The sequence below is a fragment of the Cebidichthys violaceus genome, unplaced genomic scaffold (assembly GCF_023349555.1).
Source record: "Cebidichthys violaceus isolate CVI_PGR_0920_01 unplaced genomic scaffold, fCebVio1.0.p SCAF_22, whole genome shotgun sequence".
Classification (NCBI taxonomy): domain Eukaryota; kingdom Metazoa; phylum Chordata; class Actinopteri; order Perciformes; family Stichaeidae; genus Cebidichthys; species Cebidichthys violaceus.
The window spans coordinates 11515788-11543748 of NW_027176395.1; the positions used below are offsets into that span (position 1 = coordinate 11515788).

The 27961-nt window shown below is 40.4% G+C and overlaps 1 protein-coding gene across 2 annotated transcripts; it reads right to left on the minus strand.

Moving 5' to 3' along the window:
- Positions 1 to 27961, minus strand: uggt1 (UDP-glucose glycoprotein glucosyltransferase 1). 2 transcript variants are annotated; one of them, XM_068717945.1, is made up of 41 exons: positions 27915 to 27961; positions 25907 to 26045; positions 25573 to 25652; positions 25108 to 25238; positions 24892 to 25004; positions 24630 to 24804; positions 23301 to 23397; positions 23060 to 23138; positions 22651 to 22751; positions 20125 to 20224; positions 19959 to 20019; positions 18501 to 18592; positions 17770 to 17920; positions 16490 to 16609; positions 16210 to 16295; positions 15640 to 15775; positions 15327 to 15458; positions 14582 to 14746; positions 13767 to 13887; positions 13442 to 13540; positions 13208 to 13231; positions 12591 to 12685; positions 11312 to 11518; positions 10987 to 11118; positions 10717 to 10847; positions 10516 to 10611; positions 10092 to 10194; positions 9892 to 9971; positions 8967 to 9156; positions 8108 to 8266; positions 7872 to 7957; positions 7660 to 7744; positions 6768 to 6856; positions 5619 to 5723; positions 5402 to 5486; positions 4051 to 4233; positions 3671 to 3831; positions 3147 to 3261; positions 2469 to 2585; positions 1420 to 1564; positions 1 to 1306 (listed from the first exon to the last, which is right to left on the minus strand). In XM_068717945.1, exons 1-41 carry the CDS (start codon positions 27943 to 27945, stop codon positions 1287 to 1289), a joined length of 4617 nt encoding a protein of 1538 aa, XP_068574046.1. In that variant the 5' UTR covers positions 27946 to 27961; the 3' UTR covers positions 1 to 1286. The 2 variants fall into 2 exon arrangements, with proteins under 2 accessions (XP_068574046.1, XP_068574047.1); XM_068717946.1 differs by lacking the exon at positions 13208 to 13231.

Here is a 27961-nt window from a genome sequence, read left to right on the forward strand (position 1 = left end):
TCACTTCTTAATTGGGCATCTTTATTTAACAACAAGTGAAACAGGATGATCCTGACAAATCCACGGATGTGTAACCAGCTCAACACTAACATCATGACTACTCCTCCCTTACAGTACCACAACCACTCCCATGTCTTCTCATTTGTATTTTATGCTGCAACCCACACAAGCTTCAAACATCTTTCCCTGAGAGTCACAGTGACATTTATTATCCAAAATAAACTGGGGATTCAATCGAGCCTGCTGGTTTTGTACTTCATTTTCATGTCAAATACCAGATGATGAGTGTAAATATAACCAACAGTGATTCCACTCATTTCTAAGTTCCATACACATTCCCTTTAAGTGTTGTATTGTGGAGTTTAGGTTGGGCACTAACCATCTCCTACAGTATGAGGTGATTCTTAAAAAGATGACTAGTGGATCCACCCCTGTACATAATCATGTATACTGTATATGATCATATGACCTCAATTTTCAAGACTTACCTATTATTTCAGCATTTTATGGGCAAATATTACAAAAATGTAATATTTTACAAAATGCTGCTTCCCAATTAATTCATGGTAAACTACAATACAATTGAGATTATCCTGATGTGATGAATAACAGGGGATCATTCCCTGCATTGGACACACTTTTGATTAAAAGTGATTTTGCATTAATTTGCTATGCGGATATAAACCCCCCAACTTATTAATGTCATGATATTGACTTCAAACATATTGCCCAGCTCTAGTATTAAGGTGTGAGAATGTATTGAAGGTGAACTATCAATGATTGTTCACCTTCATATGAACTCAGTCTAATTGTACCCGTAACCAATTTAGAGGAAGGCCTAATAGCTTTATTTTTTTCCCGTGAGTGAACAGAAATCCCTCCCAACGATATATGTTTCAGAACAAAACCCAAGTTAACCAGCAGTGAGATTTTCTAAGGTCCTTCTCCCTTTGTGCTTTAACCACGGGCCACACCAGAATCCCAATCAGTACCAACGTACAGACTGACATCAAAAAAACTATACCGAAAAAATATTCATGATTCGCTTCACAAAATACATTCTCACCACTTGCACACACACACACACGTACAGAACAATCTCTTAAACCTGACCACCTTAACTCCTCTTCACACATTATGAAAAGAACAAAAAACAAAACCGTCTGAACCATTTAGCACTGGTTTGTGGTCAGTCCGTCAGCAGTCTGCCAAGGCAGGAGAGGAACCTCTTTAAACTCTTTAAACAGAGTCCAGTTCACCACCTCATCACAGCCACTGCAGGATCCTCACAACTCTGTGTGAACATCTGACAGAGAGACAAAGAAAGACGTGTCAAGTGGATGAATGTGTTTGGGTTAGAACAGATGTGTTCTTTCTGTTGAAGCCCATATTTACTGGACTGTTGTGAGTGTTCAGTACCTGTGTCTTGTGGGTTTTTTGTGTGGTTTATTTTCTCCTTGACTCTGGTCTGCAGACGTTTAATCTCCTGGTCATAGTCGGTCCACTCAGCCACGATCCTCACCGCAGCATGCAGTTTGGGCTCCTTGGTCATGGGGTTGTTACACTGAAATTAGGAAAATTGAGCCATGTTACTACTTGAGTTGGTAATCTCTCAACAGGTGACAAGAACAGGCTGCATCTTGTTAAAGTGGTCCCTTAAAGAGATCATTGTTGTTTTTTGTGACCGTGTGTGGTGGATTTTAGCATTTGTTTTACACATCTTAAAAGAATTAAGTTTATGTTGACAGTTTTGTTTTCTCTGGACAGTTCGCTTGTTGCTTTTAATTCAGTCTGAAGTGTTGATTCATGTTTCTTGAGTGAACGCAGCAGATTTATACGATTTCCCCTAAATGGGTTGCAAATAATCTTAAAAATGTAACACTTTTCAGACTAACAAACACTAGTTAGCATCTATCCCAAATTTAAACCCTAAACATATGATCATATTTTTCAATTAAAGATTGCTGTTTTTGTATCTGAATCACTTGATTTTTGAACTCATCCACACACTCAGTACTCAATAACTTCCTCTCAGTTGGCCTGTCTGCCCTCTAGTGGCTGTTAGGAGGCATGACAATCTCTTCACTCAATAACACTGCTGAACTGTGCAGGGAGCTACAGATTACATTACATTACGGTCATTTAGCTTTTATCCAAAGCGACTTACAATTCAGTATCTAAATACACACCGTAGACGCAGCTACGGGAGCAATTTTGGGGTTAAGTGTCTTAATGTCAAGTGTCTTGACATTGACATAAGTGTCTTAATGTCAATGTCAAAACACATTGACATGAGACTAGTAGAGCAGCAGGGATCGAACCGCCGACCCTCTGATTGAAAGGCGGCCCTGCTCTCCACTTAGCCACGGTCACCCCACAGATCTATGACATTGTGTCTTCTGGCTGTTATTTGAGCATTTTGTCCTGATCATATCGCTGACGTCTCCAGACAGACAAACTGTTGTTACCAGGTCTATCGTCTTGGCGGTCCTCTTGGTGCTGTCATCACACCAGGTCTCACACCACAGCCACTCCTGAGGCAAAGACTTGATGGGCACCTGGTGGATCATGTTGTTGGGCAGATCCTGAAAAAAAAAAAAAAAGAAAGAAAAAAAGACAGACAATGAGACTAATGATGGTGGCAGGGACGGGAACTCTTGCAGAGAATTTACTTTTTAAGGAAACAGTTGTTACAGTAATCTCTTTGTTTAAATCAAACCAGGAAACAGCATGTTAAAGCTTTAGATTAATTTACATGATATGAACATGATATCAAGGTTGATCTATAATGTGCAGACAAACATTGGAAAAAAAGCATTTGCTTAATTGACACGCCCCACTCTCATTCTGCTGCCCTGATATAAATACATTTAATAATAATAATGTATAGGACATTAGAGACTGAGGTGCGAAAGTCAGCTGCTGTACGATGCATTCACGTTATGTTGTCATAAAATCATAAGCAGAGGCAAAACAAACTTCCTTGAACACACAGGTGAAGGTTTTCACTACAGTGCCTTCTCAAAGCCACACATAAAAAGGTTAAAGGCAACAACATTGTCCTTTAAAAACAGCCTCATTCTTTACAATCAGATCCCAAATGCACAGTAAAATGACAAATGTGGACAGCGAATGAAAAGACAGACCTGGTCGAGGTTTGAAAGGCTGTTGGGGTCCTGGCTGAGCCCCTGGTACTGTCCTCTAAGTCGATCTCCTGCAGCTATTTTCCTGAACTTCTTCAGGTCGACCACGTACAGGGCACTGCAGAGAATAAACAACGGGAGCACGTGGAATAAGCATGAAAGTAAAAGTAAAAAGAGAGTAAAGGCTGTTTTTCATTAGGGGCGATTTTTTTTTAACTGTTGATTTTGTCATGAATACTGTCACACAGAACACAAATATTACAAGGTCAATTTTTCCAGAGCTTTCACATCTACCAATCACTTTGTGCGGAACGGGGGACAAAGTCAGCAGAGACATAATCCACTCCTACCGTTGTTACCTTTCACAATAAAAGCCCTAGACAATATTTGCAGGCAAGTATTTTGCACTGAAATGTTGTTTATTTTGACATGCGCTCGTTGTAACAGCCTTAAAAGCGTGTCTGCGTATACGAGTGTGTTTCAGGGCAACTATTAGAACTAAGCTGAGCTATCGGAGTTGTATGTACCTGATGTGGTATCTGCGTCCAGCGAGGTGGCTCGCCCAGTAGCCGGACTTCCAGAAGCGGTAGCCGTCCATCTCCCTCCGGCTCTCACAGAACGGAGTGTAACCGTACGGAGCTCCCTCTAGGTCGAAGTCACGCAGCTCCTTCAGGTCTGTTCGCACAATCTGAAGAAGAGAGAAGGATGGAGAGTGAACAAAAGAGATGGATCACATTAGAATATTTGATAATGAAAAGTGTCACCGCTCTCTCAGTTATATTCTTGAGTAATTTTTGTCGACGATAGCAAAAGTTGACGTCTTAAAATTGCATATTTTGTCAGTTCTTGTGAAAAAAAGAAATATTTGGACGGATGAAAAACTTTGTTCGTCTTTGTGTGAGCTAACCTGGTCAGCATCCACAAACAGGAACTTGTTGACAGCGAGAGGAAACAGCACATCCAGGAACAGGATCTTGTAGCCCCAGATGATCCTCTGCTTCTCGGTCTGTTGGTGTAACCAGCGAGGCCACTTGTACTGGACCAGCTCGTACTGGAAACCATACTGCTTTGCCATGTGGGGGATGAACTCCTGCAAAATGGTCACACAACAAAATAGGACTTTTAACGTGTACTACGAAGTACTCGAGGCAATATACAAAGATACATAATTGGCTAAAAGACATAGTCTGCTACAACATAGACATAGATTGTCTGTGACAATGTTAGTACAAATAAAGGTGTACAAAAACAAAAAGTGTTATAACCATACAAAAGGTTTAACAAATCTGAAAACACCACAATCTACAGTAGAAATAATACTGAAACAATTTAAAAAGAATTTGGACGGATAACAGAAGGCACAACCGTCTGTAGATTATATTATAATATACTGTAAATATAAAAATGAAGAGCAATCCTTTATACTGCAATAATGGAGCAAGGTTAAAATAGTTTTGAATTTTCAATCAGTTTATATTTGTTTTTAAATGTAATTTTAGTTTAGCTTTAATACGTTTTCAGAGTGCGTTTGCTCGTTTTAGTTTAGTTTCACTTTTTTTGTTTTTACATATTTAGTTTTAGTTTGTTTTTGTTAGGGCCAGCTATAATGTCTCAGAAGTATTTAGCTACATATACATGCAAAATACATGGTTGGAGAAATGTAAAGGAATGTCCATAATCTTTTGATTTGGGAATCAACTTGAGTGCTCTTTCACCAACACACTCAGAAGAAAACTTGTCACCTGTAATTTCATCCCGACCCCAACATCAGCTTGGTTTAATGGCAATTGATCTACTACAACATTTAAATAATGTTGTTTTTATTATTGTTATTATCAGTATTATCCCCGCCTGGAAGATCAGGCTAATGGCTTACCTTACACAATGATTTGAGCTGATTACCTGCATTGATTGAACTAGAGCTATTAAGGAGTTCACTATAGAAATGGGCTGAGTGGGAATCTGAGATATAAAACAATCTGTGACTTTAACAAATAAAAAGCCAGAAAGCTTAAAACAGTCAAAAAACAGGGGTGATAATGATAAGTGAGCCAAGAAAAGCCCTGAAGTCTTCTCATTCATCAGGAGATTTCCTTCTAAATCTAATCCCTGCTTCAAGTTTCACCTTGATTTTCAGATCTTCTGTTTGAAGCTCACATCACTGACGGACTGAGAAAAAAAAGCTGCGGCCGTCAGAGAAAATCTCCTCATAAATGATAATATGCCAGCTCATTTTTTTTTCCAAGTAAAAATCCTACCTTAAACGTCGGGGACAGGTAGTTCTTGAGGAACCAGAACTTGACGGGAGTTTTGGTGTTTTTCAGAACTGACAGCATCATAATCCTGAGAGGAAAGGAAGAATACAAATACTGGTGGCAACAGAACGGGGAGAACAAAGGCACTCAAATAGAGCTCAACTTTCATCTATTTTGGTTGATACAACAACCCTCCTTTCCTCACATCTCTGACGCTCACCTGAGGAAGCGCTCATAGAGATGCCCCGAGGCCACAGAGAAGATGTTGATCACGTCGTCCTTCTCCGGCTTCAACTCCTCTGTCTTTACTCCACCTGTGAAGCCTCTGAAAGACAAAATGTTATAGTTTTAACACACAAAATAGATTCAATCTTTAAATCAAAAGCCTAAATAGTTTTGTTATTCAGTCATCCAGGGCCCTGTTACAGAGAGCAGGTTTACTGAAACTAGGAGTTAGTTAACCCTGAGATGAGATGAGGGAAACGGAAAGAAACCAAAATCTAAAGTTCCTGCGGTTTTTTTGCCCTCACATTCAACAATTACATCAGAGTCAAATCACCCTCGGCTCAGAATAAAATCTCTGCACGTCCTTTTTTGCGAGTGGGGAGTTTTCTTTTTATGTACAAATGTATAACGCTGTGACTCTTAACACACAGATGACTTCAGCGGTCAGTGGTCGAACATAATCCCTATAATATTGGAGATTATACGTTAATATTTCTCAGTGAGCAGGTGCGTGGTGCAGCTGTAGAATGTAGTCTGACATTTAAAATCCTCTGTATTTTACCCTTTTAAAATCATCCAAAACATTATTACTGGATCAAATTGTGAGTTTACAATCACATCCCTCATGTCTATTAATAAATCTATGTATATTTGAAATCTTCAACTATATTTTTCATTTTATTTTCAGTTGCTGCTGCTGCTGCTGCTGCTGCTGCCCCCCCCCCCCCCCCATCACATTAAAGCTGAACAAACATCTTTAAAATGTAATGTCTAGCCTAAGACATTGTCAGATTCCACCACTTCATAATCTGGTAAATAATGAATTAATAAACAATACTGAATAAAACGGAATTGTGTTAATTTATGAACACGTCCCCCCTCTCTGACTCTTTTAAAAGATAGTTGTGCACATATATGCACTCAATGCATTAATATCTCTGCGTCCACTGGATTAAAATGTAGCCTCTGACTTTTATTTACATACATTTATTGAACAACATAAAATGCATGAACAAATCATCAAATTTGAGAAGCTAGAAGAAAAGAATGTTTGACATTTGCTTAATAAAGGACTTAAAGAATTGCAGATCCATCGATGAATGATCTACTTATAGTAACTAGTCCTTTTGAATCAAAGCCGTACCTGGTCAGAGATTTCCAGAAGCCGGTGTCATTTTCCTCGGTCACATCACTCAGCAGCTCCTCATTAAACTTGTCGGGTTTCTTCTGGACCTGATCAGCAAACAATTGTAACCCCAATTAGTTGAACAACCAATGTTAAAAGTGTAATTAATCCATGTGATGTAGCAATTAAATAATATCTTATCTAGCTCAGATTCTATGGAGAACCAAAACTGTGTTGTATGAAAGATACAAAATAAACAAAAATATCTAGAAATTAGACTAGAAATAAGTAAAGACCTTCTAGTAAACATGAAAGTAAGCAATACAAGTTTCAGGCTTTTAAGAAAAATCAGCTTTGCGAGGAACGGAATTAATTCAAAATGTTTGTTAGACTTCTAGGATAATGTAAAGAATGTAAACAAACTTTCTTGACAAGAAAACTTCACAGGACCCCTTTAATTTTGAGGCGAGTTGGAAGGCAAAAATATGTGGATTTAAGTTTCACCTTACTTTTTTTCCTTCATCTATTCATGAAATTGTTTCCAAATTTGTTTTAATCATTTTATTTTAGATTTTCTGTGTCCTTATTTACTTCCAATAACTCTGATGTAGCCCTCCATATCCTGGAAATGTAGTTTTGTTCATGGTTCAAAAAGTGAAATGTCCCCGTGAAATGTATAATTTTACACATGTAATTTATGTACATATTGTATGTGTTCTGCATGACTATAAAAAACTGACTACAGCTTCTTCTAAATTCATGAGAATGTTGGGAAACTGGAAATGTTGTGACTAACCGTCCTGGATTTGGTTTCATTTATTTGGGGACAAACATGAAATCTAACAGACTGAAGGGGCACATTCCTATCACTGTTTCCGTGCTATTGTACCAGACAGTCAGGTAAACGCACCTTGACTTTTATGATTCTGCTCTTGAAGTTGTTCAGTACGACTACAATGTCATCGGACTCAGCTGGAGAGTCCGTGCCGTCATGGCTGCAACAGAAGAAAGAAAAGGATAGGACAACAGAAAGTTAACACCTAGTTTGTCGATCAAAGAGACTTAAAAACTATGGCATTGTAACTCTCTGAAAACAATATAGCCAATTTTCCATGTTCTCACCTATAAATCTTGTAGATTTCATCAGAGCGTCCTTTCCTCATCTTCAGGATCCAGGCGCCTGGGTTTGCCTTCAGCTGAAAGTAACCCTACAGAGCAGAACACAAGAGATTAACAGTGTTTGTGACTATAATAATAAATCTACGAAATAAACTGTGTTCCATCTAGGAAAGCATAAAAACTGAAAAAAATCAGCCGCTTTCAGCTCTGAAGTGTTCTGAGACTCATCGGTAACTCACCAGGTTCGCCATGACTATTGTATCCATGATGACGGGCTCGGAGGCGGTTCCCAGGGTGAACTGGAGGCCTCGTGGCGGCTGGCCGGAGCTGACGTCAAAACAATGGCCTTCCAACAAAAGGTGCTCCAACTCGTACTCTGCAGCTACAATGTTCTCCACCTGCAGGCACATAGAGTCCAGACAAGTAAAGTTTATTTCTTGCAGCCCGATAACAGAGTCCAAGGGTTCTACAGAGACACATTAGTAATGGTTCCCAAATAAAACCAAGGTCTTTAAGAAGAGAGAGAGAAGAAACCCTCATTAGAAAAAATGGAAGGAATCTGAGAATTCAACCCCTCTTTGGACAAGTGAGGGTGCAAGATATAAAATAAATGAAGTTCAAACAGGATTACAATGAGGAAAAAAACCCAAAATGATTGGGGTGCCCTTTCACCTTGTGAAGGCCCTCAACATGTCAACATGTTATAACAGTGTTAAATTTTTTAATCATGTACCCTAATTTAAATCTTAATACACACATTAATAAAACCCTGATACAGATACACAACCGTTCTCCTCTTCATATGACCTATGATGCAAGCGAAAATTGTCATTTTGATGCAATTATATACTATACTTCAAAGAAATACATAAGCAAAACATACATTTAGGAAAATAAAAAAGTCTCTGTATAGTCGAAGTAGAACAATATCAGTTAAACCCACTGACTGATGACTGATGACACATTAAAACACAAACCATTGGACCAGTGGTAAAACATTCGTTCAAAGAGCAGGATAGAGCGGGGACATAACTTCAGACTTTTAAATATTTCACAAATGTAGATCCTGATGGGACCCAGACAGACTCATTGCTTTACCTCCTCCAGGTAGATGTTGTCCAGGTCGTAGCGGGTGTGCACTGACTCCACCATCCAGCTCTCGGGAGTGTTGATGTTCAGCGTGAAGAGAGGAGACTGAGGCATGTCCAGGAACTTGGCCAGAGGGCCGGCAGAGAAACTACCGTCGGCCTGAAACGCCACCTCCGGTTCCAACACGTGACGGTAAAAACTGGAAGAATGTTTACACTCAATGTTACCCACTAAAACACACCTGAGGTCTACGAAATGATTTGTGAACAATTCCTTCCTCATACAACAATTGAAAAGCCTAAGTATTTCAAATTTCAACTCCAAAAAGATGTGTTCATGTGTTTGAAAACTCAAACACAAAGACTTTCGTGAAAATGGTTTTAAATGGTTTTCACGAAAATCTGGTTTTGTTTCCCCACTAGAGCTGCAAAGATTAGTCAATCAATTATTAAATCGATAGAAATATAATCTCCAGTTTTTTTGATAATCTACAAAGTAATTTTTAATCCCAAAATGGTAGAAAATTATGCTTTTCTCAGTTCTAGATCATATCAAACAGAATATCTGACAAAACAAGACATTTGAAGACCTCTCGTTGGACCTTGAGAAACTGGGATGGACATTTTACATTATTTAATTCTAAAAAATGTTTAAACCAAATAATGAATTGATCAATCTAGAAAATATAATCCGGACTATAAATGCATTTTTGGATTTTCCGAAAAAGAACTGAAGCCCTCAGCATACAGTGCTTAAAGATCTGTAATATGGTTGACAGTCCTTACACTGGCACATAGATATACAGTATGATGATATTTTAAGGGTTCAGTGCCTCATTTAAAGGAAAACAGAAAATAAGCCTTTAGCCAGAGAAAGCAGGGAGAGTATATTGGACCATTACTGACAATACTCGGAAAAAAGGTTCAGTTCTCACCTCTTGAGCGGCATTTCCGACAGTTTGGATTGGCAGTTCATAAAGACCCGTAAGTTGACGTTTACCAGCTGCGTCAGAACCTGCAGGGGGAGAAATGTCCAAGAGGACAAGAAGGTCAGGTGAGACATAACATTTGGACAGGGTCGAATAAATCCACTGGACCAATCAGTAAGAAAGACTTGGGACAAGATTCAACCCACCAACAGTAGAGGAGCTAGTTTCTGTGCGTCTCTGGTTACAGGATCTACCACGGCGACGACATCAAAGTACACGTCTCCCTCCTTAGGGCGGATCTTCACAGCACTGCCAACAATCAGCAAATCAATGGTGAAGTGAAGCAAACACAAACTTCAGATTGTTAATGCTGTTGCTGGCTGCAGAGGACAAACTGATTTAAACTAACTAAAATTTATTCTGCATTTACAAAAAATGTGAAGCTACAAATAGAGCATTTGCCTATTTATTTAATAATTATTTACCTAGTATGTATTATAGTAATTTTTTTTAAAGAAAAACAACACAGCAAATTACATTAAAAACCACATGACCCTGGGGCAAAACAGGGTCTCCCCTCAGGCAAGAAGGCTTGCTTGTAATAATTATGCGCATGTAATGCAACTTCACCTGTATCGGTCATTGGCAAAGTCATATTCTACCCGGGCCTCTCCTTTAGGCTGAGAGGAGAGCAGAGAGTCCACCTTCATCACGAGGTCGCTGGCCCTTAAAGAAACTCTGCATTAAAATTCATTAACACGCCACAAGAATCTAAAAAGTCAAGAATCAACCTTGTGAAAAACTACAGATGCATTAAGGTAAACAAAATACCTGTCTTCCTCGATCCCAAATTGTTGGACTTTGCTTTTGATTCGCTCTCCAGATGTTTTCAGGATGATGCTCTCCAGAAGCAGGAAGTCATCCTGGTTGAACACCTCGTCTTCCTCCAGTGGGCCGATAATCTGTAAATAAGAAACAAAAGTGTTGATTGGACTGCTACAGTGACTGTGGTAAAAAAGGCAGATTTGATCCATAAATACAAACGATATTTGTTCAAGATGTGACCGTATTTTCAGTGCAAGAAAGGAGACTGTGACTCACTCTTCCGTTGCTGATAACTGCATTTTGTCCTTTCTTTAGTTTGAGCACGTCTCGGCAGTAGGCCGCGTGGGAGCGCAGGAAGTCAAATTTGGGACCCTCGTATGCATCCTTGAACAATGACACGTCCATACCCTGAAGGGGAAAAAAACACAAAAAGAAAAACTTGTAAGCAGCAGATAAAATTAAAAATAAGGGATAAATGTTGTTAATTAAGTCATGAAGCCAGACGAGGGCGAAGGGTTTCAACAGAGACAACAGAATGAAACATGATCATTTTGATTCATGATCCTGAATAGATAAATGAAGCTGTGCGCCTCTCTCTCACCCCGACAGCGAACTCCCCGACGTCGACTCCCTTCTCCAGGGCGGCGGCGGTCTCGTCTTTAGCCAGCTTGGTGATGAAGTTCTTGGCGTTGTTGGCAGACTGTGTCTGCATGGCGGCCCAGATCGCTCGGGCCACGCGGCTCGTCTCGGCAGACGGAGCGGCGGACGGGTTGTTGATCATCCCCAGTCGGACGTTGTTGCTGGTTTTCTGTTGTGGAGCGAGTGTTAGTGAATGATTTGTCACTACTTTTGAGAGCAGAATAACAAAACAGCTGATCTTTCCAAACACATGATGACACTGAGATATTCTGGTCAAGGTTGATTCTGCTTCTCATTTTTAAAAGGCCCTTCACAACCTCGCCCCCTTGGCATCTTTCTGAACTTCTTCATGGGTGCACTTTCAGATCCTCTTGTGCTACTCACCACACCATCTGTTCACTCGACCACCATGGAGACTAGAGCCTTCAGCTGTTCTGCTCCTCGTCTTTGGAGCTCTCACCCATCAGACATTCACAATATTGACTCTCTCTCCACCTTCAAATCATGTTTTAAAACACACCTTTTCAAACGGAGATATTCAGTCTGATTTTGACTCTAGCGACTACAACTACATTGAGTTTTGCACTGGTGATGATTTCACAGTATTAACTTATTATTTTAACTGTACCTGTAAGGTATTCTTATCATCATCAAGGTGTTCCTTATTTAATTACACTATACACAGACACTGTCACAGCTTAAATTCTACAGTTTATTATTCATTATTAAGGCAAATGTATCTACGTCACATAGTTTATTAATCAATCCTTTGATTATTTTCTATTTTCCATGGCTTTGTGTTACATTAGATAAATTCTTCATTTGTGTGTTTAATCTGTACAAAAACTGAAGTGTAAGAACAACACATTGTGGTTTTACGGAGAAGGGGTGTTATTAGCAAGACTCTTTTGGCCCATTGCAAAACTTCAGCTGAAGTCTTCCTTGTCGTCACACTGAGGTCAGAGACTCTAGGAACCAGAACTTTACATTGTTACTGTTCAGTTTTTGACAGAGAAATTGTGCTGCTTTAATGACATAAGTCCGCGCTGCCTACTAACCCAGAGGTTAAGGCTTTCCTCCGATCCCGGATTTCCCACGCTGCAGGTTTTTTTTCTTTTGTTTAAAATCATTAATTTGGAAAAGAATATTTCAGAGAGAAATATGTTCATTGTCTCGACAATAAAACTACAACATTAAACCAAGGTCCAGCCTAAAGAGATAGTATAAAAAGATTGTTGTACCATGTGTCTGATGGCGTCATAAAGGAGCTGGCGTCCTGAGGGCTTGTCAAAGTCTCCGACCACCCAGAAGGTCACAGGGCGGACGTAGCCATCATCTGACAACCACAGAGGAATAAACAGAGGCGGTCAGAATGAATGAATGAGGTGTTGCGACACATGAGGCAAAGGAGATGAGCCACAATGTTTTGCTGGAGATAAAGTCTCATAGCATACTGGGCTGAAAGAATAAAACATGGAATAGTATCTATATTCTTGATATAATCTACTCCCAAAATCTTCACACTTGAATTTGTTCATATCTTTCTCATTCTCCATGCAGCTAGAACAAAATGACACATGCTCTTCTAAAAATGAAGAAAAAACTATGTTAGAACTTAGTGAGCAGTTATGTAAACACATTTTGTGGTACTTATATTTATACCTAATACACAATCATCACATGCTTGATTAGTAATTTGTTTCCTTTGAGAAATGAAACACAGATGGAAGAGTGGTGGCGGATTCACAAACCCATCTAAACACTGCCAGCAGTGTAGTTCACAGAAAACAGAAGAAAAAAAAAAAAAAAAGAGCAAGTGAGGAGGAGCAGGAGTAATGCGGAGGAAAAGTGTGATTACCATGCCTGTTGGTGGTGGTCATCCCTGATGTAGGGACATTTTTAAATCACATGAACAGGAGGAAGAGGAGGAGGAGAGGACAGAAGGAGAATACACGAAGATAGATTTTAGACTTGAAGGTGACTAAATTATCTTCACTAGAAACAACAACAAAAAAACTGCACAAGCATTCTCATTCAGAGCTTGTTTGTTATACAACCAGCTGTCTTGCGAGACCGTCTTGTACACCTTTACCTTTCTTAGTCATGTAGTTCATGCTGTTGGCCACAGCGGTGCTCTTCTCTTTGGTGTCGAGAGTCGAGAAGCGAGCGTAATCATCTACAAAGTAATTGTCTGCAAGAAGAGAAAAATGGGATTAACTGTAACTCATGTAGCAAAAAAGAGACTGCAAAGATGTACACGTGTGAATGTGTACTAGGGGTGTAACGCAAAGCTACTACCTGTATATGTTTGTGTCTATTCAATATCTGATCATTAGGTAAAGATAATGGCTGAACAACATTAGTACATATAGATGTATGTATGTATGTATATATACATAGTACATATGTGTACTTACTGGTATCAGACAGATCCAGGTATGTTCTGCTGGTGGACAGCACTCTGGGGTTGATGCGAGGAACAACGTTGGGCTGATTCATGATATAGTCCACGACGTCATGATCTGTGGCCAGCTCCCCCTGCGAGCCACATGAGCATCAGGATGTTAAAGGAATACAGACCTAAACGTCATACAGGAAGTACTGCATCCAACCTTTTAGGCACAGTTAAGACAGCCATCTCAAGATTGAATATCTTTTCTATTACTGATGCTTGTCTATCTGCTGAAAAGTTTTCCTCCAAAAAGTTTGGATTAAACATTAAAAATGAGCAAAACCAGACTGAACATGTTCACCACTTGAACTGGTACGGCGACTGAATTAAACTCTGCCGCTGTAACTGTGCTTTAAGACCTCACAAAACAGAAGGCTTTTGAAGTAACAACAATTCAAACATTTGGCTCAGAGTGCTGGACTGGCATTAAAACAGGAAATCATGGCAGATGGCATTCTGACAGAGATCTAGCTAAACAGAAAAATGATCAATCCCTAGAATCCACGAGAGTGTACTTGTAAAAAATGAACTCTCTCCCCAAACAAATCATCTGGAGTTATTCTACTAATTTCATTTTTCTTTCAATTAAACTACTTTGTTGCAAATTAAAAAACAAATGTGCACATACAGCCACTGGTATCATCACTCTCAGCTCACTCTCAGTCAACACACAAGTTGTTCCTTGTTCTTAAGTAATTTGCTGATGAGAGTTAAACCATTTTTAATGTTAAATCAGGTGATAATGAAACTGTATAACAGTGTGTGTGCGCTCTAACTGACCAGATAGACGGCTCTCTGGTAGAGGGAGGTGGTCTCCAGGATCTTCTGCATGGTGACCGTCTCCAGTTCGTCTGGGTCCAGCTGCTCCCGCTGGTAAGGTATGCCGTTGTACATGACCACGGGCAGCGGGCCCACCCCCGTCTGCTGGTAGTACGCACCCGCTTCCTGAAAGAGGAGAAACGACAAGGTGTTAGGAACATTACACCTGTTCTCAAGTCTCTTCATTGGCTCCAAGTCCGAAAACTAATTTAAAATGATACTGTACTAGGACCAACAGCTCTTATCTGACTTGTGTCTGCAGTTCAAAACACAGGGAAGATGCATTTTGTTACTACACATACTTCCTCCTAGATGATCTTAGGTGCCTCCAACTAACCTTAAAATATTTACCTAAAGATTTGTCCACTGTTGCCTGTAAAAAATGTGTCCACTTATTTGTTTTGTTAATTTATTGCTCTCATTTTAAAAAGAACAGTTTGACATTTTGGACATGCATTTCCCTTTCTGGCGTAGAATTACATCGGAAGATCGATACCACTCATCTCTGTGCAGTAAATATGAAGCTAAATCAAGCAGGCATAACGACTGGAACCAGGGGGAAACACCTCAATTAACACCATTTAAGGTTAAAACCTCTGAAGCTCACTAATTAACACATCATAACACGCATCATTAATGTGTCCACGAACAAAAATGTAACCACAAATGCATCCAGCAGAGCGACATCGCATTCAGCCCGTCTCACCTTCCTGTTGCTGTCGTAGCTTGAATCGGCTCCCAGGACGCTGCTGACTTCCACATAGGGGAACCTCTTCTCCAGCACTTTCACCACATCCCCAACACTCAACTTTCCACCGATAGCCACCCGGTTAAACATCTGGAAGGACATGAGAAAATAGGAACGGAAGGAATAGAGGAGGGTGCAGAAAAAAAGTAGGGAGAGCAGTTATGAGTTAGACAAAAGTAACACAACTTTACCATTTCTTAGAGTAAAACTTTAAGTTATAGTAGGCGTTTTAATAAGACCCAGTTCTTCATCAGTGTTCAGGTCGACTCACCGAGATGACAGCTTCAAAGGCACTCTGACTGTCCACCTCGTCGCTGATGTAGTTGTAGGCTCGGACCAGCGCCACACCTGCATCCTGCATACCGTCTATGTCATCTTCATCCGACACCACAAACACCAGCCCGATCCTAAAACACACAACAAATAAAGTTTCTAAAAACAGGCATGTGTGTGTTTATTGGACAGTTAAAATGCAGAGTGTGTGCCGTCTGCTTCATCAGCATTTCAAACAAGCTGACCATCCCAAGACGCCACATGCGGGGAGGTATCAAAGGTCTCCTCACACCTGCCTGACGAAACTCCTAAATTAAAATGATTTTAACAACCCGCATGACTGCAACTGCTCTGCAGCATCTTTTTAGAATGTTCTGCTTTTTGCATTACTGTAAAGCAATTAAAAAAGTGCTTTCTTGAATATCCTTACACTGATGTGACTCACATTTACAAGAAAATACTTAAAATGTCCAACATGTAATGGAATCTATTCTAAAAGCCACTAAAATATCCACGTCTAATCTCCTGATAGTTTACAGCTCACCACATCCCGATGACACCAACAAACCTGAGTGGGATGTTGTTTGCGTAAAACATCTCTGCAACACTCAGCAGCTCAACAGCGTTCTCCTGAGTTGGGTCCAGAATGATCACCTGCCACACACACACACACACACACACACACACACACACACACACACACACACACACACACACACACACACACACACACACACACACACACACACACACACACACACACACACACACACACACACAGATTATTTTCACAATGATTCAGATCCATTTGGATTCACAAGGGGTTGATTATTTGGGTCTGGACGGACCAGATTGTGGAAATTCTTGCGGATCTGCCTGATGACTCCGGGGAAGGTCGGTCGGAGCAGCTCCTGCACGTTGTAAGGCCACGAGCTGTACCTGTGGTCCGTTTCCAAGTTGTTAATCCACTAAAAAGGGAAAAAAAAAAAATAAGAGGAAATGTTTGAAAGCAGCACCATGAGCCCAACAGCAGATCAGTGTCAATAAGAAATTACATTTTACTGCAGGTAGCTAAAAACTAGAGCTGCAATTAATGACAGTTTTCACTGTCTATTAATCTTTCTTATACCATTTTCAATTCAGTGATTTATTTTTGAATCTATTTAATGTCTTCAAATGACTTTTTTTGTCCAAACAACAGCCTAAAATACAAAAGTATTCAGTTAACGGACTGGGACCAGAGAATATTTGGTACTTTTGCTTCATGAATGACCTAAACAATGAACTGATTATCCAGTGGTGGAAAGTAACTAAGTACGTTGAAGTACTACTTGTTGAAGTAGAGTACGTAAGCACAACTTTGAGGAATTTGAGTATTTCTGTTTTCTTCTACCTCATGCTTCTAATCCACTATAACTCAGTGGGAAACGTACTTAATGATCTCAAAGGGGAAAGGCACAAGCTACCCAGCAGTATATAAAGTGGTTAAGATCAGCTCCACTTTTCCACCTGCAAAATTAAAGTGATGCGCACATTAATGCATCAATAACCCAATCGCATAATACCGTGTATATTATTCTAAGATGAGTCATTCTGCACAATGACAACTTTTACTGGATTGTTCTGATGCCAATACTTATGTATGTTGACTTAAAATTTACTTTAAGTGCATTTTAAAAGGCAGGGTGAATGACAGAGTATATCTACACTGTTGTATTGATTCTTTTACACCAGTAAAAGATCTGAGTACTTCCACCACAGCGATAATAAAAACTGTTGATCGACTCATCTTTTTATCGGCTTATAATTTCAGGACTGCTGAAACTCACAACAATCAAGCCATTCAGACTTAATCACTAAGCAGAGCAGTTATGTGAGCTCAATAAAACATAATTTAGAGTGCTTGAAACGGCACCAAATTTGTTCAGATAGCACCCTGATTGTAGTTTTGCTGCACAATCAAAATGTGTCGAGAAGCAACCTATTTTTTTCCCATTTCCACAGCTAAAGAGCTATATTACAGAATTCCAGCAGTTTAAGGATTTCCAGAACTGACACAGTAAAACACAACAGTGTTTAATTAAGGGTGCTAATTTTTGTCGGAGCGGGTTTTGCCGATGTTTCTCACACTGATGGCGGGGTTACGGATGTCGACAGCGTAGTCAGAGTCAGAGGGCTGGACGTTGAGCTTCAGGATGTCGTGGATGTAGGGCGTGTCGATGTGCAGGGAGCGCAGACCCTCCATCACCCTCGCCTCACTGCGCAGCACCTCGAACACACTGCAGGGGACAGAGTGTGGTCATCTACAGTTAGTGTGTGTGTGTTTATGTTCATGACTGAATACGAGAATGAAAGTACCACCACTACCACTGACATCTGACAATGTCAGCAAGAGATGTACACCTAGGGCTCATTGTTAAAAGAAATATAATACAAGTAAAAATATGATTAGAGAAACCCAGCTGCAAATCAGATCACAACTAACAAACATGAACATCACGCAATATAATTGGTCGAATCTGAACTGCTGTTTAAAAAACTAAATCTAGGTATTTTTTGTTTAAAATCAGTAAAAACTCATAACGCTTAAAACCTTATGTACACCTAATGTTTAATTATCGGCTGTTGATGTGTTTGCATGCACATGTATTTCATTTAAGTATTTCATTTCTAACGGGATCTAAAATAGTGAGTTTGAATGTGACTGAATAGAAATGTTTGATTTCATAAGTTGCAAAACATGATGAATATGGGTTAGTTAGAAACGAAGCAAAAGCGATGTTACACAGCCAATTAACAGTTTATAATATACTGTATGTTAATATTTGATAATGATTGTGTGCATGTGTGTGTGTGTACCTGAAGATGTCTTGTGTGTCCAGATCTATATGCAGCCCGTTGAGGAACAGGGCTGAATCCCCCGGCTGCAGGCCCAGAGTTCCTTTGAAAAACTACAGAGACAGAAATGTCAACATTACTAAACATCCTGTTGACATCAAACCCTTAAACTCCCCACTCAACTCCTGCTGAGCAGATCGCCACGCTGTGTAGCAGGTACCGTCAAAGCCTGCCATCACAAAGTCAATTACATTGTAAAACCAGAAGCAACAGTCAACACAAAGCCGTAATAAGGAAAGCCTACAGCTCCAAACAAGCACTGACAGCCCTGTTTAAAGTCAGTCTGTTTAGAGCAATCAAACCCCACACTAAACAAATCTAATTATTAGAGAAAGAACGTGTGCATGATCCAGGGAAGTTGTGTGTGAGTGTTTGTGTTTCTGCACATGCCAAAGGAAACCTCAAAGTTGTTCTGGCGCAGTCAAATCTCATTACAGAAAGACAAAGACATCAGATTATTCATACTCCAGACACTGCAATTACAACGAGACATGATTAACACAAATACCGTGCATCCCAGTGTGTGTGTGTGTGTGTGTGTGTGTGTGTGTGTGTGTGTGTGTGTGTGTGTGTGTGTGTGTGTGTGTGTGTGTGAGAGAGAGAGAGAAACGTCTGCATGCAAGTGCATGTGTCCAAACTACTTCAATCAATAATCATTTTGCGCTGCAGGACTCAGTGCGCCTGCTGAATGAATCACCGATTCAGTAATTAGGACGTTTGGTGCTCACCCCCACCGCCCGCCCAAACTCCTGTCTGCACACCAAGATAATGTGAGCACAGCTTGGGGGGGGGGGTGAAAAAGTATTTGACAAGAAACGGAGTGATTACTTATTCCATTAGCAGGGCAAAGCCAAACACATTGTCAGAAACTGAATGCTTTTCAAGTCAGATGATGTTTACAATTTATCACATAATAAAAAGGTGAGAGGAACAAAAAGGAAAACAGGACGGGCAGTTCTCATTTTGAGATATTTCCCTAAAGGCTATGAGGCGGAGGGTGTGTGGGTGAGGCTGTATGCAATAACGCTATCTAGTGCTTTTCTTTATTTTCCCTCTTTATTGGATTAGATTGGGAAACAGCTAAACCTAAATTATCCGTGACCACCGGACAACACAATCAGCAGGAGGGGAAAAAGGAAAAGCACCAGCATGTTGCATAAAGACAAGACAGAGGAAGGAAAGAGGACGACAAGTCACTCTCCAGGTTTCCATTGACAACAATTTAAACTAATTTATAGAAAAGCAGCAATTACTATTACTATTTATTCTTGTTTAAGTGATCTCTGGTGAAAAAGTTGTTATTTGTTGAAAATAAGACAAATACAGAGAAAAAAAAGTCAGGCTTATACCGCTATGATCATCTGTTTGGTGTTTTCAGAAGGATAGCTTAAGAGGAATGATCGACAAACAAACATGTACCTTTTGGTTATCGCCAATCTCTTTGCGGATCTCAGAGTGGACCACTGTTTTAGTGATGGACCTGTGAGGGGAAAAGGGCAGACAAAACTGTAGACTGCAGACATGTCGATATCTGTGCAAACCAAAAGTTCTTAGTAAAGCTACTGTGTGAGTGTTTCTTCTTTACCTGGCTTTGGTGGGGAAGTTCTGACTGAGGTCTTTCATAACGGTGAGGGCATCAACAGCGGGAGCAGCAAGAATGCGAGCTGCTGTCTGGAAACTCAGATCTATGAAAGAAAGGGTGGGTGGACAGGTAGGGAGGCAAGGAGGGCAAAAAAACAAAAAGCGATGAGTGGACAAAAGCAGAGAGGAGATGAGGAAACACACGAGGGTAGAGAGACAGAGAAGCACAGAAAAGGAGAGAGTTTTGACAAAATAAAAGCAGTATGAGCAGTCTGTACTCTGAATAAACTCACAAAGAGTGGACGCTCAAGTTTCCGAAGCATTACGTTTATTACATGTCGTCCTAAAGAGGGACATGAAAGTCTAAGAATCACCGAAGTCATCAGGGCACATGGTCTGGTCGCCATGATTGTGTGTAGAAAATGTCATGGCACGCCATCTAATTGTTGTTATTTCATTCTGGACCAAAATGGCGCATCTACCGACCGATGGACGTTTCCACCCCCCCGGAGCCACGTTGTTAACACGGTAAAAAAAAGTCATCAGTTAAGCTAATTAACATATTAATTAGCAGATAATTCCATGTTAACTTGATCGTCTGTGCATCCAAGGCATTAATTACTCCCTCAACTATCTCAAAAGGTTTTAAGGCAGGATTAAGACCATAGAGTAGAACATATCGACACGTGTAGAAGTGTAGAGAAGATAATGTGTAGGAGCAAACAGAGCTTTTGCTTACAAGGAGATGAAAAGCGCAGTGAGGACTATTTTAATGCAGTGAGCATCACCGTAATGGTGTTGTAGCCCGTGTGATTATTAGCCCCTGGAGGTCTCCCTCTCTTTCTAAACAGGCTGAGATAACGAGCCCCAGTGGGGTAGAAGATAAAGACAAATGCCCACATGGCATGTTCGACAGCGGAGTTCGACCGACTCTCTCTTCCGCTCGCGTCCTTTATTCACCACAGTCAAAGCGGCCTCACGCCGACGCCCTGCGACAAACATTTGCATGCAAAAGCACATAAACCAGGAATAAAATGTATAAGATTTACATCTGCGAAAGTGTGTTTAAAAACGTAATCCAATAGATGATGTCACCCCAATCAATAATGCTTTTATGCTGCAGCAGACAATGCACTCGTGTCTTCAAGGTATTATGTATATTAATGTATGAAGAGGATGCTGATCGACCGCGGCCATTGATTACAGAAAGAGACAGATGAATTTTCCGCGTGTTTGGTTCACTGATGGTACGCTCTCACTGTTAAAAGCAACAGAAGCCTTTATTAAGTTCTGTTTGTTCATTCATGATCAGTGCATAAGTAGAATAAATCAAACTAATGAAACAAGCAACGGCACATCAACAACTGGGATGCAACTTCTCACAATGTAATTAGTTATAACTTCAAATGCTTTTTGTGCATCATGGAATGATTACAAGAAAGATTTAAAACAGTTCTTATATAGTATAACAATTTAGTTTCATTTATGCATTTAAATCCACAGAAAACTAAATCAAAATGTTGCTCTCATTTTACATTAAGGGGATCACTTTCTGCTCCATTTAATTAGTGAGTTATTCCACACTGTGTGACAGTATCAAACAGGTCTACACATGCTGCATAGGACTGTTGCAGGTTTGTGAGCTCTGTGATGTTTACGCTGAGTGACATATTCAATGTCTTGTGCATCATATTTTAACACTTTGAAGATATTGAAGTATTCAGATCCTTTACTTAGAGCGAGGCAATCAAACGTTTGAAAGAAGAAATAAGATGTTCTTTATCCTACAAATGAAAATGTATTTCATAATAACCTTTGCAACATTCACTATACTTAGGGGTCCTGCCTTTTACGTTGTACTCGGGTAAAAATACAGCAGTATTATGAGCAAAATATTCTTCAAATATTAAATCAGTTATGCCGAAACATGTGTATTGTATTACATAAAGTAGCAATAATGTAAGAATAGGTGGAGCTGTTTAAAAAGTTCTTTGGATTTAAAAAAAAAAATAGTTTGGCTGCAAAGTCTGACATTATAATAAATGTAGATTCGGGGTTTAAAGCAGAGAATCTGTAAAAACTTTCCAAAAGATTTCTATGAAATTCTAAGGAGAGACAGACCTCTAGAAGAAAATGATCATATTTTGATGGGGATGGGATTTCTGCTATTAGAAATAATTATCTCTTGTCAACTGTGGCTATGAAACCAATGGACACAGAGCTCCGTCCAAGTCCTGAGGGCGCATTTACAAGATCATAAAATTGATTGGCTCAAAACGTAAGTGACAGGAATAATGCCTGCCAGTGTTAACAGTAAGCTGAGGAAGTGTTTAGCTTTGGTGCTTAGAGGGCCTCGCATTAATTCATTGGCTCCGTTAGTTTTACATATTTCTTTAAATTTATAACGGATGTAATGCTGAGATTTCTGACATGGACTGTTTGTATCTACATATCCAATAATGTTACACAGCAGGAAGCGGAATAAAAACAGAAACTTTGCAGGAGAATATGATTTGGAGAAGAGACCCACCTTGCATTTGCCAGACTTTCAAAGGTGCCATGTCATTGGTGCTTTCGACCAAATGTTTCCTCAGCTCCTTCAACTGCTCTTTAAGCTCTGGGTAAACTGTCCTGGTGAGAGAACAAAAGACAAAGCAGACGGTGGGTGGGAGTGGGAGAGAGAGAGAGAGAGATGCCCTGCTCTGCTAAATGCCCTAATTGCTTAGTTCGAGTGAGTTGTCAGATTTACATATTGATTTGTTTATTTTCAGGTTAGTTAATCAGACATAAAGGGTTTACGGTCAGCACTTTGAGGGAAGAAATTGTAGAAGGAAAAAGGGGGAAGAAAAGTGCTTGACTGGTGTGGAGCGTGGTGCTCTCTTCCTGGAGCTAATCCAAGCTTTGAGTTGTTAACCATGGGCTGACGCAGAGACACTCACTTCAGTTTGCCAAAAAGGAATCCCTGGACCTCGTCCACTGGATCGTTCTCTCCGATCACTGTAGCGTTCACCTCCACCCCTGAAACCACAATCAATGAATCGTTATTCACATGAAGACTCCTCCAGGGTTACACCATCGTGGGCATCGATAGTGTGTGTGTGTGTGTGTGTGTGTGTGTGTGTGTGTGTGTGTGTGTGTGTGTGTGTGTGTGTGCGTGCGTGCGTGCGTGCGTGCGTGTACCTTGGACTTGTGTGTCGTCCTTTGCCTTGTACTCCTGGCTTTTGATGGCCAGCTCCACTCCGTACCCCGACAGATAGACTTTCTTTTCACTTGGATTCTGGAGGGAAAGGAGGAAGCATTGTAAAAAAGATGAAAGGGAGAATTCGTCCTTATCTCTGTCACAGGTGCATCAGATTCCTTGATGTGCCTTTATTCGGCGAGAGATCAATGCATGTGATTATGAAATAAAAAGTTACTAACGGTAGTATTTAATTGCAGCTACACTCGTGGTGAACTTAACGTTTTCGGTCTATATTTGCCCGAGTGGCTTCTGCTGTTGTAAAGGGTCTGTAAACTTCTTTGAATACATCTTCTTCTTTGTTGTAAAAAAAATAAATAAAAAAATGCATCTCACTTGCATCACAAACAAACGTGCTTGCACACTACGTTGACAGCTTTCAAGTGCAGACAACCAGCTGTTGCTTGCTAAGTGCTGAAGACATTAACTGTAACCCTGATTGGCCCTGAAGCGTTGAAGTAAAAAGAAAAAGCGCAAAGTGTTACAACCTCTTTCGTGCACAGGACTTCGTGCCTAACAGACAGATGGTAAGAATAATTTAGCATAATTACAGGGGGAAAGCAAACTTGTCGGCTTTATTTGCATGTGAGGGAAGAAGCAATCAAACCTCAACCTGACATAATGAATTGAAGAAGCACTTCTCATCTCAGGTGAAAAAGAGAAGCCTAAATAAACGGCAGAGTTTTTTTATAAAGATAAAGACAAATAAAAGCACAAGTGCAGCCTGCTTCACGCTCACTAACAGTTACAATCAGTATTTTTGGTTGTGGGGGCTGTGCAATACTTCTACACACCAAAAAGAAACTTTGGGATTTAACCTGACAACATCTCTGGTCACAAGGACAACACTAACAAAAGTCACATTGATACCCACAATGTAATTTGGTAAGTAATCTTTTGGTATTTCTGAGTAAGTGCAAATGAGGAAACAGCCCAAAAATATTTAGATGTAATGCGTATGCAGACAAGCATTCATCTAATGGGTGTGTGTGTGATTGTGGGGAGATTTATTTGTATCTTTCACACTCAAATTGTTTATTTTTTTTCCCTACTCCTCTTCATCAGATGCTGTTAACTGTATCTAGTGTAACGTCCTCATCTAACACTGCACCGAAGCAACATTAGTCGTTCAACACTTCTCCTTCTTCAACCAAAATGAAATGCAATGCTGCTTGCACACAGACTGTATATATGATATACTGCTAGATTGTTACTGCAGTTGTGTCATTGTGTACTGTGAACCTTGTCATAAGAGTGTGAGAAACACCTACAGCTAGGTAATGGCGGAGCACATAAGTCGCCAGGCCTTCGTGGACTTTGGACGATATGACTTCATGAAGCCTCTGGAAATCCTCTTTCCCAATCTCGGCGTACAGAATGACAACAGGAGCTTCTGGATTTGATCCTGGGTATTTGTGATCGCCTTTGAAAAGGAATGGTTTTGGCCTGAAAGAGAGATGGTGAAGTCAGTTATAAGTTATTGTTTTACTGGTTTATCTCCCCCGTGTCTGAATTGAATGCGTCTGTAATTACCTCGAAAGTGCGGTTTTCAGCAATGCTCCTAAACCTTCTTCATCACACGTCTTTTCTCCATGGACGCTGAAAAATGCTGAGCAGCCAGCGGGAGGAGGCTCATTGGACGCGATCTAAAAAAATAAATTAAAAAAAAAGCAGGATCTTTCACTCACATTCATTCTTCACATGCATGCACAGAACTTCAAACAGAAAATCAAAGCATCCTCCTGTTACCTGTTGGAGGGAGTGTACTGTTGAAGAGTAGGCTCTCAGGGAGAGGGCGAACTTGAGCATGTTCACCTGGACGGAGCTGAGCAAGGCACCAGCTTTCCTTATGATCAGGTCATAGTAGGCCTGATCTGTGTCTGCATGAGGACAATAACCACAAACAGAAGTAATGTGTCAACATTGTGTTCGGTCAGTTTCGCACTCTGTTTAACTGTTTCACATTCTTTAAATCTCTCACAGGAGTTACGGTTTAACTGGTTTGACACGGGGCAGAGACACAAATAAACAGAATAAAAATACAGTTTGCAGCTTTCTTCCATCATGTTGCTACTCGCATAAGCGTTTGGCCAAAACACTGACACTGCAATTGCTTCCCAAGAGGCTTTCATACACATCATTAATTCAGCTGCTCCCGGCACAGAGACTGAAAGTGGAAACTGGTCAAGAGTGGCTGAAGCAGCTTTACTTTACCATCGTGCTCTCCTTCTATGTTCTGATTGGCCTCCACAAAGTCCCAGAACTTCTCCTGGCTCTCCTCTGCCAGAAACTCGCTGAGGAAGAGGAAGGTGGCAATTTAATAAGCTGTGCACAATTACTGTCTGTATGTTGTTAACAGCAACAATTAAATGAATAATAAAAATATACTTTTTTGTTTTGTTTGCTCGCCAAAGTCAGGACATCCTCAGTAATCACCCCCACATGCTCTCAGGACATTGATTAATTCATTTATTATCTGCTTCCCAAATGTAACGTAAGATGTAATGTGGCCAAATGGCTGCTACTGCTGAGCGGTGCGGTATCGTACCTGGCCTCCAGCAGCAGAGGGGTATCTTCCCATTTGGTTGTGAGGGTGGTGGTGACAGCCTTGGAGTCTGCACCCGCAGATACTGCAGACAGCAGTGACAGCAGCAGGACCCAGAGAAGCCACATCTTCAAGCCTCCGCCTGAGAGAAGAGTGTGGGGGGGTGGGGGGGGTGGGGGGGGTGGTGGTAAATGAGTTGGAGAGTCATAGAACTGACAGGATAATGAGAGCAAGAATGTGTGTTACACAGCCAGGGAGGAAAGCTCCATCCTGCTTAGATATGGCAAAAAAAAAGGCATCTTGGGTGACACATGGACATCTGAAATATGTGCGACTGCACACTGAGGGTGCACAGGGATCCAGTGAATCAGTCCACATGTGAAACACTTGTGTACTCCTGAGCACATTGTCAGATCAACTGTTCATCTTTGATGTGTGGGTACCTGGGCTGGGCAACAATTGATTATTACCATTTATTAACTTTTAGCAGAATTTAAAATGGTAGTCAATTATTGAAGTTTTTGTTTGATTTGGAGTGTCATATGATTACTGACAGTGGGTTACATTTCACTGCTTCAAACATCAGTAGGATTCATAGACTGTATATAAGCGGGCTCAGTCGTCATGACCTCACCTATTAGTTAGTGGGCTGCTGTTTCTGAAGCCACGAAGTTCCCCGTTTTGGCCGTCGCCATGTTGGCTTTTAGGATTGGCGTAGAGATGCTGTATACGATAAGTTGCAACCTGTCACAGCGTAGCCCGCCCTAAAGTATACTCCGCTTTATGGTATATTTTACTCTAATCGGGACCATAATTTACTAAATGAACATCATGCTGTATTGGAGAAGACTTGAAACTAGTGATTGAGACCATAAACCAATGTTTACTGAGGTAATACATCAAGTGAGAAGTAGGGTCATTTCTTTCATGAACTTCCATACAATCTGACTTCTTTTTGCAACCAGAGTGGTCGCCCCTTGCTGGAGTTTACCTTTACGTTTTGGCATGATTGTATGGAATATATTATATTATGACTTCGAGCCCATTTCTTACATGATTGTTTTATTCACACCTGGCTGAGATCTGCACTCCACTGAACACATTAGGATACTACACATTTATCATCATGAGCATGAAGGGGTATGCTCAGCAGTGGTCATAGTTTACCAACAGTTACAGTGACAGTGAGATACGAGAGGGAGGCAACATCTGGTCATAGGTGGTCACTGGAGATAGTTTTGACATGCTACAGATGTTTTACACCACAAGTAAAATATCAATAAGTGTGGGCATTGTTCCAATAAGCCACAGCCCAGTCCCAAGACTCTAAGACCCTTACTTGTTTCAGTTAATATCGTGCTTACATTGTGCATATTCCTAAATCACTGTTAACTATATGATGCAGAGTGAACCTGGGGCTAGGTAGAGCCAGAGTGAAGACATTAAATGTCTTTACTAAATTTGTCAAACAGACCAAAGTTAATCCGTATTTAATAATGTTTAGACGAGGAAAAGCTACAAGTTCGATGAAGTAATTGAGTAATCTTTGCAGCTCTATAGTTGTACTACTATTACTAAAATTGTAAACAAAAAGCTGAATGAATCTCTGACCAATAGGAAAGTTTAGCGTGGCTCCTGCGTCCAATGAACGCACAGTTCGTACATCCGGATTGTTTCAATGACAATCCTCAGAGCTGTTAAAACAGCATCACTGTGTTTCTAATATATGTTTAAGTGACCTGCACTAATGTCGGTTACAGCTCCATCCAGAACTCGTAAACCGTTGGTGAATCACGGCGAACTTAAAGCTTCCTGTAAATTGACGTTAGCCCACAAAGACGCAGTAAGCTAGCTAACTCCTGCTACACAACAAGGAAAACCACACGATTTTGACTTGTTTCGGTTTACTCGCTGTCAGCTAATGCTATACTCTATAAAAAACAATAACAATCAGATTCGGATACAGTCGCTTATAGCGTCATCACATAAGAAGTGAACGATATATTCTCACCGAAGCCGGCTCCGTAGCTTCCTGCAGTCATGATGCACTGAGGAGTG

Coding starts and splice junctions, on each gene's coding strand:
- uggt1 (XM_068717945.1), bottom strand. CDS start 27,945: ATGACTGCAGGAAGCTACGGAGCCGGCTTCG. Junction 16,296..16,489: donor GCAAGAATTTCCACAATCTG/GTCCGTCCAGAC, acceptor TGTGTGTGGCAG/GTGATCATTCTGGACCCAAC. Junction 9,972..10,091: donor AACTAGCTCCTCTACTGTTG/GTGGGTTGAATC, acceptor CTCCCCCTGCAG/GTTCTGACGCAGCTGGTAAA.